This window comes from Poecilia latipinna, unplaced genomic scaffold (assembly GCF_001443285.1).
Source record: "Poecilia latipinna isolate Pla-1442-1.1 unplaced genomic scaffold, P_latipinna-1.0 Scaffold706, whole genome shotgun sequence".
Classification (NCBI taxonomy): domain Eukaryota; kingdom Metazoa; phylum Chordata; class Actinopteri; order Cyprinodontiformes; family Poeciliidae; genus Poecilia; species Poecilia latipinna.
Window position 1 is genome coordinate 49849 of NW_015113322.1, and position 13550 is coordinate 63398.

The window sequence follows — 13550 nt, forward strand, 5'->3', positions numbered from 1 at the left end:
TTTTTTTTTTTTTTTTTTTTTTTTCATTATCCAGTACTGCTGATTTAATCTTTTGGTTTCTGGTTGCAATTTAGCATATTTCTAAATCGTTCAAAGCAGTAGGCATTGCAGTGGCTTTATTAGGATGCTTTACAGCAACTTAAGCCTTTTTTTTTTTTTTTTTTCAAATAAAAAGTGCTGGAGGAAATATAGACCTTTTATAAACTATTAACACCACAGGAAAAATCCATGAACGTCATATTAGATTTTTCAGTCCTCGACAGCTGAACCACTCTATATAACTGCCTAAAACCCCAGCTGAGCTGAGCTGAGCGTAGCCTGCTTTCATCTAACTATACAATTGATCCTTTTTCCCACCTTTGACAGGAAAATCACATTTTTCTCTCCATCCTTTCCCCTCTCTAATACACTCGTTCCCTCCCTCTTCTCTCACTCAGCTGCACACTCCCCATCCCTCCAAAAAGCAAGCGGGCTGTCGCCTCTCCCTTCTGTCCGCCCCATCTGCGATGCAGTATGGGCCGCTGGCTCGGCAACGATCGGCGGGCTGAGTGCGGGGCTGCGCGCGAGCCCAAAAAAAAAGAAAGACGAGGCTCCACTCGCTTGCTTCGCCGAGTCTGCGAGAGGTCTCACCCTGCAGCGGTTCGCGCTCTTCCTTCTAGTCGTGCAAATGTGCGACGTGCTGCGTCACACTCCGCGGAGATGTGCACCGTCTCGATAACGCAGCAGATGCACATAAACCCTCCGAAGGCCATCGAACCAGAATTGGTACCATGTGTTTTGCCGTCCCCCGCCGCCCCCTCTTTCCTCCCTGCCGCTTGTGTTCTGGTGAGGAAAGGCTCAGAGGCTTGTTAAAACTTTAATATACTGTACAATCACAGTAATTGAGTGGAATGTTGGAGTTCTTGCAGCCGCAGCTTTAATTTATGAAGTCCCCATGAAAGTTTAATGTATCAGCAGTTGTAGGGTCGCCACAATCTAAATCATTCGGTAGCTATCTCTGTTCTGCGCGGGCTGCCAAGTCCTGCCGTTAGCATCTTGTGTCCTAGAAAGACGGCCAGATTGCTCCGAAGCGACGAATGTTCCTGGACGTCTGTTCAACACATTGCACCTAAAAGTCTTTGACAGAACTGAACGTCTGTTTGTGTGTGAGCACCTTCGGTTATGACGTTAATTTTGATGTTTTTAACCAAACACAGCCACAGTGTATTTTGGATTTTCTTGTTCTTGTTTTTTTTTTTTTTTTAACTAAACCATCATGGATCCCTGTTGCTTGGTGATTGTTGGATAAACTGCTCTCCTAATTACGGAGCAGCCCTAAGGCGTGTCAGCGAATGCAGAGGAGATGGATGTAGTAATCCAACTCCTGCTTATATATTGTGGGAAAATATAGTAAGTTGCTTGATGAGGGTATATATCCAATATCCTCCCAACCGTTGTACCAACACAAGCCTAACCATACTTGTGCTGTTTATAATTAATAATGTTTTGTCAGGAAGTGGGCATCTGAGTGACACACCGCCCTGGAAGGGGCTTATTAAGAAAAGTTATTGTCTATGATTGCTGTAGAGAAACAACACAGTGATTAATGGTGTCTTTTGTGGTGTGGAAACGGGGACACCGAGACTCAGACCTGCGAGGATATAGTGCCGAGAAATTACTACAGGGAAGCTGTTATGTGTCTAATGAAAGGAAACATTCGTCCAATAACGGCAAAAGGCTGAAGAATAAAATAAAATCCTTCTGTTTTTTTTGTTTGTTTTTTACTACTTCTTTAATTCCAATGTGGAATCATTTCACAGACATTTCACTATTTCTGATATTATGTCATTGTTACTAGAGCTGCATGTTATCTGGAAAAACAGGTCATTGCAGCGTTATTGTTGAATTGTTGCACTTTACCTACAATTCCTCTACTGCTTTTCTTTCTTTTACATCATCTTGATGCCGGCTCCTCTCTGTGAGGTTTTGCATGTTGTTCACTAAGATCAGGCTCCTGTTGCATCAGGTGTGGGCATACAGGACAGTGCAGGTCCATCCAGATGGCTAACATATTGCTGTCAGAGTTCAAATGAGCAGCACCCAAAATGTCATAAACCATCAAAATACTACCCAGTCCATTGCAATTACTATATTACACGCATTAATATGTAATGGCAGTTCGATAACCCATGCTACTCTAATTAATATGTCTTGGGATTTCTTGAACTTCTATTGCATTTATAGCTGGAAATCCGCAGATTGCATATGCACCATATGAACGACAGTCCATTCATGTTACAGTTTAATATGATGTAGGAACCCTCTTTGCAGCCACACCAGGAAAACCTTATTATCTCTTCAAGGGCATTTTTTTGTTTACTTCAACACAAACAAGACTTCATAGACTTCATGCACAGTCTATAAAAATCATACACACAAATAGCATATAGTTATTGAATTTGCAGTATTACGTGCCAGCAGCAGTTACAACTAATCCCGCAGCATTGTGGTGACAAAATGCACATTTAGATTTAAATATGTTAAAATAATTTATAAATTCAATAAAAGATCTGCTAATTGGAGATGGAATAAAAGTTATTTGTTGTTAAGAGACTTGAAATAACTCTGTCCTGAAGGAGTCCAGTTGAAAAACAAGGATGAAACATGCCTCTGTTTTTGGCCGACAGACGTGGAAGTGATTGCAACAACTGAATTCAAAGTTATGGATACTTGAGCAAATACCTTTGACCGTATAGTGGGGGAATATTAGAAATGTAATGCTTCACTTAGGAGGAAAACACACTTCTGTCTGTTTCTGTTTCTATCCTTAACTTTTTTTTTACTTTTACTTTGCTTTTACTTGGACTGCGTCAGGTTTAACTCTGGTAGCTCAAAAAGATTTGAGCACATTTTTAGTACTCTGTTCGGTACTCTGTTTTCAGCACTTCCGGTCATCTGCTAAAATTTAATTGTGTCTTGCAGCCTAAATGATCTCAATTGTGTTTTAGAAAGCAGTTTTCTTTTTAATCTAAGGTCTCCACGATCCTTTTGACTTCAATCAAACACCTCAGTCAAACTGAAAACAGCTCATTTTGTTTCTTTTTCAGTCATCAGCGACAGCATCCACACCGAATAATCTGCCACCGCCGTTGAAGAAAAGGTGTAGACCGTTGAGTTTAGAATCAGCTCTTTTCTCAGATCAGCTCTATGTATATATCTCAGTAACTTCTTAAAGATAATTTTAACAGTCTTAAACTGTACGCATTATTTTGTACGTAACATGATGTTTTTGCAGTGTTGCTGATTAACATAAGTCAAAAGGTCCGGTGACCGTATCTCCTTTGTCGCTTTCGTTCTATCTTCAGCGATGGAGTCCTTCCTTTTCCTTCTAAACCCGTTCTAATAACTCTTGTCACCGCAATGAAACGCTGGCAATGGCAGCATGCCAGATAAGCAATGTTTGCACATCTGGTGTGTTTGGTATGTGGCAGGAAAGTTCATAAAGTTCGTGCTCAGAGAGCGTAACAAGTCGATCTTGTAATACCGTTTATGGAACATTTCTGAAATAAATCTAAGGCCTGCGTCGACCTTTTAGAAATATTGTCAATGATTTTGCAATGACCATCCATATGTTGTATTTATTGAATTGTTGGTTGTCCATGTCCGTATATAAAATTGCACCTGTAGTCACCACAGACGTTATTGCACACACTTTTATTGCATTCCTGTTTTATGTCTCATTTGCATTAATTTCCTTGCTACCTGTCAAGCTGCTGTGCTCGCTGAGTCATTGGTTCCAACCGACTTTTATATTACTCATGCTGAAATCAAGACTACTTTTTCAGGACCTCATCTGAGTTTTATTAATAAGAGAATACAAACAATTAGAGGTTTTTTGGGGGGGTTTTGTACAGCAGCAGTTTTTGCTGTATATTTATTTTTGAACTGAACTGAATTGCATCTTCAAATATTTTCGTAAGCATTAAATTCTAAAAGTCTTCATGCTGTTATCTGTTTGAGTAAATTTGGACAAAAATAAGCGTACAAACTCGTGCATCGTGTTTCTCTAACTTTGCGTCTAAAATGTCACAGAATAAGTCAGACTCCATGTTAGTTACTGGAGTTGGTTTTACTAGTGCGCAGTTTTCTCCCACACCTTTTTCCTTCCACTCAGCTTGCCAGAGTTTGCTTGCACGCAGCACTCTGTAAACCACCAGTTTCTTTTCATTTTATTTTATTTTTTTATTACTAATAACCATTCGTGGTTGAGCCTTTTTATTGAGGCTTATTGATAAGAATACATTGGCTAACTAGAGTTAGTACTTTTCCAAATGAGTGTGTAAGGTATTCCATATTGATCTTTTGGCTGTACTTTCATTTCCTTTCATATATTTTTGGGTTTCATGAGTAAACGAGTGAAGTTATTTTTTTACAAACTTCAGTCCATTATTAAAATAAAAATAATACCCGAGTACTTGTTAACATTGGACTGTACACCAGTGTGTATGGAAACTTTGGGAGTATGCATGTTCTGTAAATGCATTTGCCCAGCAGAGGAGACTCTGTGTTCTTCGTGGTTGAAGTGGAGCATGTCCTGGTTTTCTTCTAACAGCTATCAGATTAAGTGTAAGCCTCAGAAGTACTTGTGGGAGTCGACTTTGTTGCATATCCCTCCCCATCTCATTGGGGATGTGCAGCATGTCACCCCCCACCCCCTTTGTCCTCCTCTGCCTCTTGGGTAAGATCCAGTCAAACCCACAGGGATATGGGCTGCAGGCCAGCAGAGAGGTGAGCAGCAAACACCATAAACAGTGTAGTTTTACACTCCCTCAACACACCCCTGGGCCTCTGCAGACTGCCGGCTACATGCACTATCTAGACCAAGTGATGTCACAGGAGCAGTGGATTTAAGCAGGTTTTAGTTTGACGCTAATCCCCTCGTGGTGAGCGCAGTAAACGAGAGGACAGTCCCTGCCAATAGCATGCATGCATGCATCAGCCCCCGCTGGATTAGTGCATCTCGTCCCCTCCTCCAGCCTGTTGTCATTGTCCAGCATGTGTTTTTACCCCAATTTCTTACCCCTCAGTCTTAGTGTGGGATGCCCAGCACAAGCATGATCCCAGCAGAATGGAGTAGAGCCTCACTCTGAAGGTGTGTTATTTTTCTGCCAGTATGTCTGCGTGTGTGTTCTTTTTCTATCATGTTGTATGTCTCTCCCCATGGATTTCTAATGTTTCCAGGGCTGAATTATTTAGACAGCCTGCCAGCAGGGAGCTACATGATAGCTCAGACTTAAGAGTGAAGGGAGGGAGGGGGTGTACAGCTGCAGATCAGGTAAGAGGGTACCTGCTGCTTCACCTGTCCTTCTCTCCTCCCCACTTCTCCCTTATGATGGGGGGGGGGTCAGTGTAATTGGAGAGTTTGAAACCCAATATTCGGCTCTATTTTCCTCTTTTGTAGCTATCCTCATTATTGTCTTTACTGATGCCTGACTCGAGCGAGCAGTCGCATTTTGGTGGCTCTCTGGGCCAGCAGGTCGCTGCGTGGAGCGAGGGCCAGAACGACAGGCCGGCAAGTCGTTGTTTCTACTGCGGTACCATCTCGGGGCAAAGGAGTTCTCTGCTGCTGGGTGGTAGAGACAGCACCACTGGTTTTCTTCATCAGCTAGACCTGGCTGAGAAACATCATCAAGGCCTGCATGGACAGCAGCTCCTGAGGAAGGGCTCTGTTCCTGATCTGAGCGGTAACCTCTACCTGAGGCAGGCCATGGCAGGCCGGACCTCGGTACCAGCTCAGGATTACTACCTGGCTGACGCTTCCTTATCTGGTCAGCCACCTGAAGAGTCTGGGTTTTACAGGGATAACCAGCACTCACTCACCAGATCAGCCTCGCATTATGGAGGGGTGAGGCCTGCGTGGGATCAAGGACAGGCAAGGGCCACACCTTCTATATTGGCCTCTGCTTCTGCACCTACATCCGTGCCTCCTCCTCCTCTCCCTCCTCCCCCGCCACCTCCACCCCCTCCTCTTCACGAGCTGAGCCGTTTGTACCGGGAAGCTCTGGGATCTAAGATGATCCCAGACGTCCAGCATATTGGCGGCAGCTCTTTTGCTCCGGCCGCTATCTACGGGGTCCAGCCCCCTCTTCCCATTTACGCCGCTGAACTGCCGTCTCTGCCTGCACATCAGGTTTATAACAGCATCACCAGCTTGCCCCTGGAACCTCGCCACCCAACTGGCACCAGCTCAGTGGTGGACCCAGTATCTCAAGTGATGGACGGAGCTCTCCCACGGGCCTACGGAGCTGTGGCCTCCCAGAGGCTGCCCTATGACCCTAACTATGACCCTGCCTCAGTCATGGTGGCGGCCACAGCTGGAATGCCTTCCAGCCTGCCTCCAGTCCATCCCAGCTCTGCAGACCCCAAGAAGATGGTAGACCCTACCTTTTTGGCTTTCCTGCGAGCCGAAGGCTTGGCTGAGAGCACCATCACTCTGCTGCTTCAACACGGCTTTGATTCCACGGCCACGCTGACGATGATGGAGGATAATGATATTCGGTCTGTGGCCCCGAACTTGGCCCAAGCTCGTGTTTTGTCCCGCCTGGTGATGGGATGTAAAACAGGCGGTGCTGCGACACGTACCCGGTCTAACAGCTTTAGCCATCGCAATGACCTCTATATCCAGCCCCAGGGGCTGACTATGGACACCAGTCTGATGCAGCAACCCTCCACCACTATTCAGACCGTATCGCCGAGAATGGGGGAGTTTCTCGGCCGAAGGCCAAGCAGTGCTCCTTCTCAGCATCTCCTCGAGACCACCACCTACCCCGGGGCAAGGCCACTGGCAACTGGAGCTTTCCCAGTTAGCCCTGGAGGATACAACAATGTAGTGCCTCAGGGAAGACCTCTCTATATGTACAATCCCCACACCGGTCTTGCCATGTCTGCGCTTGGACAGCAACCCCCACCAGCTTCTGGCACTCCCGGAACGGCGCCCAAAACCTTCTCTGGCTCCTATTCCCCCATGGAGCTGATGAAGCGAGCCCCAAACCTTCCCCCGGCTTCCCCCGTTGCAGCAGCGAGCCCCCTCCACAGCCCACAGCTTCTCCGGAAAGGGATCAGTGCTGCTCCTGAGAGCACCATCGTTCCTTCTACCTCCAACACCACTCTCCACGGGCAAACCACCACCAACAACAAGCTGGTTGGACGTCGCACCGGTCCGCCTGTTATAGTCTCAACCATGGCCACCGCACCCGATACAAGTAATGTGAAACCTCACTTTTTCGTTACTTATTTCCTAAAATGCCATGCTTTAATATCTAAATCCATATTGTTTGTTGATAACGACAAGTTCCACCCTGTGATTCTAGTCTCAGGATAAATTTGTGGTATGCAAAATTGAAATCACATTGACATTGTTTTTTGGAGGAGCAGCATGCAAGATGACTCTGACAAGTTAAGCTGCTTTGCTCTGAGAGGTTTCTCTCTCCAAATTATGCAACTATTTATACATGTATTGCACCAGAGTTGTGTCATTTGCCAGAGGGGATTGTGTCTCATCACCAACTTGAAACATTTCAAACAAGCACCACTCAGTTTTTCTTTTTTTTTTAGGATGCTTGTTTTTAATTAAGTTGGTGGTCAAATTTTCTGTGCCTTCGTGGTTGTTTTGCAGGGTAGCAGTGAAATTTTAAATGATATGCCCACTTTGTTGTAGCGTGCTCTCAAAATACATAAATATATGAGGTAGTGTTCATCAGCCATCCTTCAAATGTACTTTGCCTTTTGAGATAGTTTTTTTTTTATATATACACCGCTTGTTTTTAGTATGTAAGAGATGTTGCTGTCATTCAATATACGTCGTACTCTCACCTAATCTGGAGCTTAACAGTTAAAAATCCAATTACACTAATTGGATGTATGTTTGTGTAGACTATAATAGGCAACTGGTTTTTGTAGCTTCAGTTGTGTTTCTGTAGTGCAACACAACTCACAGACATTTCCTTTCTCTCTTTGCCTCTTTGTTGTTTAATCAAAAATATGCCTTATTCTGCTTTCTCTAATTGACTCTTTTGTGTTACAATTGGCAGCTATTTTTGTTGTTCTTTTCAAATCAATATATCAAGTATTTTTTGTGGGTTTTTTTTTAATTTCTCAATTAATCTCAAGTCATCAATTCTTCTTTTCACCTAAACTATTTTTTCAAATGATCTAAGCTATTTTCTTGCTTCATCAAAACAGCCTGCGTTCCTCCAAGAAAAGAAAAGTTAGTTTTTATGTACTTTTACATTTGGTATCACTGTTGCGTTAGGGCTAGAAGTACCAAAAACCAAAACCTTCTCTGTTAATTGGTAACAGTTAATTGTGTGCATGCACAGTTTCTTATTGTGTGTGCCATCCAACAATCCGGCAGTGGATGTTCTTAATTGCACTTTTGAAATTATGGCCTTGGCTTAATCAAATCATAGCACAGCATGGTGTTTAAAATACCCTGTATTAATATCTACATAGTAAATGTAATTAGAATGGGGTGAGTTTAGATTGCACTAATTCTGCACAGCAACACATATAGAAAAATAGTAAATTAGCGAAACACTGATCTAAACATTTCCATTAAACCCCTTTGCAAAGAACAATGTGGGAGACAGATGTGTCTGACTGCCTAGATAGAGTGCATTCTTCTTTAAGAGTGCATTCAGCACCTTAAAGAAGCACTTAGGCCAGTTTTATCTTTCATCATTAACCCCTGGGTGTCATCAGCTGCTCCTCTAGCAAGACGCCTATGCTGCCGTGGTTAGCATGCAAGTACATATTTATTGTTGCCTAATTTAAAGTAACCCTGTACTTTAGAGCTGTTCAGTCTTTAAAAATCTTGATTCACCCTTTGTCCACTGTAGTTGTTTTGAAATTGCAGATTTTAGATGGAACTGACCAACGACTGGAGAAAATGTCAGTTCTCACACATGTCAACTTGGAGAAAGTCAATCCAATTCAGTTTAACTATTCAGGGCCAATTCACTTTACAAAAAAAACAAACAAAAAAAACATTTCAGTTAAACTGATCCTAGCCAACAATCAGTGCATTAGGTTCAAATTATTGTTCAAGCTAGTTTTGAAGGGAACCGAGATTTTATCACGTCGTTGACTTACATAATTCATTCATGTAACAACTGTAGACAATCGCTTGCTACATGCTTCCTCATACTGAGCTGAGGAGAGCTGATGTAGAAGTGCTTCCTAAGTTAAAGGAAAGTAAAAAAGCAAGAGAAAGAGAGAGAGATCAATATTTGTCTCAAACAATGCCCTCCTGCAGGAAGGTACAGGGAAAGTGGTCAGTTTGTCCTCCTGGAGCCTAAAGCAGCACAGCAGCTTAACCTTCAGGGAGAAATTTAATTTAAAAAGATTAATTTACAAAAACAATCTCTTAATAAATATTTTAATGTCGACTGGTTATTATAGTCATCGATTGTCGTCATCTTAGTCTTGATGTGACATTTAAAATAATCGCCAATAAATAGCAGTTATGACCGACACTTAGAAATTCTGTCATGTGGTTTTATAGCCGCAGTGAAATTTAATACTACAGCCGTGTATTATCTTTGAAGGTCACACAAATGGGCTTACGTGCAAATAGTTATAAAAGTATTTATTTTATGCTCTACAAAAGTTTTCTCAAAAAATCTTGAAGAAATGTTGTGAAGCTGAGTTCTACATGCAGCTAGTTTGTATTTTAGAACTATCCTGTGGGATACTTTTTTTTAAAACCCTAAACACCTAAATTTCAAGTTTAACAAACAAACTTCTTCTAATGGGAGCTGGTAACTTTGTTTTTAGCTGTGTAGCACCTAATCTTACCCCCCTCCTAAAGGCTCTGTGGTCTGCTGCACTTGATACAGGCTTTTATGAAGTGGCCTCCCTTCATGTGTTGTCAAAGAAGTAAGAAGCAGATTCAGAAGATGGGGGAGGGAGAAGCTTTTTCGAGCTTCGTGGAAAACATCCTCTTCTGTCAGGGGTCGCCACTACCCACAGCACTCTTATCGCAGCTGGCGTCATTTGCATGTGACTGCAACATTTGTTGCTGCTCCAACTTCATCTGATAAGAGGTCGCTCTTGCCACTGATCGGAAAGCATATTTCTTAATTGTGCGTTGCCAGGCAACTTAGATTTTCTGTGCTAATCAGAGATGGATAATCTTTACATTTAAGGAAAGAGGAAATGTGGGGAGCTGCATGCAGTTTAGCACTTTTTTTTTTTTTTCAATTGTAACCTTTTTTTGCATTCAAGGACGAATATTGTGTGGAAATAATGAGACGCTGCAGGGCGCTTAATGAAACTTTTGTTTTTTTTACTCACCTCCCCCCTTCTTCCTGTTGTGCCGCACATGTATTACTTTGCATTTTTGTGCGAAGGCTTTATCACGTCTGCAAAGAGCCTCTTCTGTTACAAACGATGGTTTATGATCTTCAAGATACATGTGAAAAAAAAAAAGTTCAATTAATGCAGACTTGTTTATCCACACTCCCTGCACTGCATGGTATTCGCCCTTGGTACTTAGTTTGTGCTCCTTTTTTTTTCTGATTTGCTGTATCATCGCGGTTTGGAATGGAGACAGTCTGCTTGTGGCTCATCTGAGGGAAATGAATGTTAGGTTGCTTAAGTAACAGCTCGTCTGTATGGTTCGGTCTTTCATCTTAATCTTGACATCATTCTGTTTAGATAAGGTGAATCTGTTGGCCAATAAAACAAAGTGATACCACGGTCGTTCAAACAGGTATTTGAACTTTTGTCGATTGGCCAGGTCCTACTGGAACATAAAACCAGCATCTCCAAAAAGCTCGTCAGCAAAGAGAAACATTAGGTTTTCTATAATTTCCTGATGGATTTTGGACTTGATAAAACACAATGGACTAACACGAGCAGATTAAATGGCTCTGTATTTCCAGATGAAAAGAGGACTTTGAACCGCCTAGGTAAGACACTTCTGACATCGACTCTGGTTCATCAGTGACTTAACACAGAGATTACTTCCATGTCTTGCATACCTTTGCAGGTGGCAGTTCTTAAATAGACTTTACTTCACTATCTTCTCACCTTTCCGATTATGTCTGTTGTGGTTTTTACGGTATTTTCATGTGCAGAAGGGAGCGTCATAAAGGTCCATGAGTCACAGGAGTTGGCTTTGCGTTGCTGTAGCGCTCATGTTTGAATACAAGGTTGACAAGTTTTTACAGCTTCCGCTGTTGTGATATACCTTAGCTCTTTTTTTTGTCTGTAATTTGTTATTTAAACATACAAATCATGTAAAATGGCAAAGTATTTTAAGAATTCAAAGCCTATCAGTCTTCTTAAATACTCTAGTTTTGTGGAATGAAGGTTTCTTCATGCATACTGCGGCTGGTACTTCCGTGGTTCATTGGACAGATAGAACATACTTTTCAGTCTTATTTTAGTTTGGATGCACCTGCTTTTTTGTAAATACACTTTATCCATTTAATTACCTTAGATCAAACTACAAATTCTTTTGATTATTATTTTTTAAATCAATTCTTACTCTTAAAGCAGACCTCAGGTGGGAGGGCCCACGTTTGTTCTCTGTTCTCCGCTTGAGACTGTATTGGTTGGCTAAAGCCGTAAGCAGAGCTAATTGTGGCTTTAAACGGTGGAGTCTAGCTTAGATGCAGCAGTTCCCCTCCACCTGAAGCAGGGAGAGCGCCTTGCAGCCCTCAGATTGGCCATGGAGGTGTCCGTCAGTGGCATCCCACAGAGCGGCACAGGTGAGTAATCCCTGGCTTCAGCGTCACGTGAAAAAATCCCAGGCCCCCTTCGGAAGAGACGTGATTGGCTTGTAGCCTTTTACCGTGCATGTGTGTGCTTACTAGATTAGGTAAAGGTAGATGCTTTGCACGTGGATTTCCCTGTGGGGATAATCTGTGGAGCATCTTTAGACGCGCTTTTCTGGGCAGGAGAATTAGGAGGCGTCGTAGGGACGCTGTGTTTGTGGGCAGGTCTTGTTGGACGTGTCGCTTCACCTGGAGCTCTTCTTTCTGTGTTGTTTTAGGTTCCATTTTATGACACAAAAAGCTGCAAATCAGTTTTTTCTGATTGGAGACTTCCGATGTTGCAGCCAACAGTTATGCAATCTCCCAGCACATGTATCCTGTCGGGGGTCTGAATGGGTTTTTAATTTCCTTCCCTGTGTTTGGAAGGACATTCACGAGGACCCATACCTAATGTGCTTTCATATGTTTTCTGCTAAACTTTAAGGTGTCTGAGTGTTTTGCTTTTGTGCACAAACCCTTCTTAAATGGGATCAAGTGTACATCTTGTACCACTGAGGCTGTCATTCTGAAAGCATTTCAGTTTATACCTGCAGCCTTTTGGATTTTGGCGAGAAAAATATTTTTCTTGACGGTGGCCCGTTTTGCCACGTTTTAGCGTGACGAAAAACAAAAGAAAAGCAGCAAAATATCTGTAAGGGTCCAAATATTTTCTTAGCAGCAATGTAACTGTTTAAATACAGTTACAGATGCAGCAACTGTTTAAATACAGTTACATTACTTATTATTATCAGGATAAGTTTTATTACTCTGATCTAGAGGAATTCAACTATTTTTTAATATAAACGCTACAAACATACAAATCTAACAACTTTCTCACATTTCTTTATGCACCATATGCGCTGCAGAGATCAAACTGTTAAACGGCTGCTGTTAACCTCTATATTTTCTCTCTCGTCTCAGTCTGCAGCCCTGCTTTTTCTGCGTCTCCAGTTTCCTGAGAACCCGCTAAATGTTACATGAAGTTTTCCGTGCTATCTGCTTGACCATCTCCTCTCAAAACTAAGTTTGTGTCCGGAGGGGAAGTGCAGCCAGGAAAAAATCAATTTTCCTGCTGCGGCACTTCTTTTCTGCGAACCGAGCGAAAGAAAAGCGTCGTCGAGGGTCCGTCCACTCCCCTGCTCCCCCAAACTCCCCGTTTCTTGTCTTGATATTTCCAAACCGTCGCTCGCGCTCACCAAGGGATTAATGGGTTCTGGGGGGGAATGGAGTTTTCGAGCGAATGAGGAACAGCTGGTCTCCCCTCTCCTTGGCAGTTCGAGTGTTTTGAGTGTGAATTCGTGTTTGTGTGTGCAGTGGTAACATCTGACCTTTGCACAGGATCAGAGGTGTTGCTCCTGATCTGAAAAAGCGCCCTTTTAGGTCAAGGTTTTCCCCACACTGGGTTGAATCTACTGTGAAATCGTATTTAATGCTGGCGGAGAAAAGCGCCAAGATTATAAACTTTGTTTTTGCTCAAGCTCTATTTAGTGTAAATCCATTTATACATAACACTAAATCGGAGATGTCAACCGATAGCACTTAAGTAGAGAACCTTTAAAAGCGGCGGCTTAATCACTTCAGTCTTTGAAAGCTGTGCTAATTTGGCTTTAAAGTAGCACCGTATCATCATGAAGGAGCTGAGGGTTGCAAGTCGCTCAGTCAAAAGTAGAAAGCTCAGGAAATTTTTTGCTGAATTCAGTACAAATAAGTATTTAGAACAGAACTAGTCTACATGTAAGTGTAATCAATCAA

At 42.6% G+C, this 13550-nt stretch overlaps 1 protein-coding gene across 4 annotated transcripts in view; it reads left to right on the plus strand.

Moving 5' to 3' along the window:
* The window catches only part of ctbp2a (C-terminal binding protein 2a), a 114608-nt gene that overhangs the window by 10771 nt on the left and 90287 nt on the right, over positions 1-13550 (plus strand). For 2 of the 4 annotated variants that reach the window (XM_015045068.1, XM_015045069.1), the window contains exon 1: positions 5450-7241. The exons of 1 other annotated variant lie outside the window; for it this stretch is intronic. In XM_015045068.1, coding sequence (XP_014900554.1) covers positions 5465-7241 — 1777 coding nt within the window. In that variant the 5' untranslated portion in view covers positions 5450-5464. Of the gene's footprint in view, positions 1-5449; positions 7242-11698; positions 11754-13550 lie in introns of those variants that run through there. One more of the 4 variants, XM_015045071.1, reaches the window with a different exon arrangement.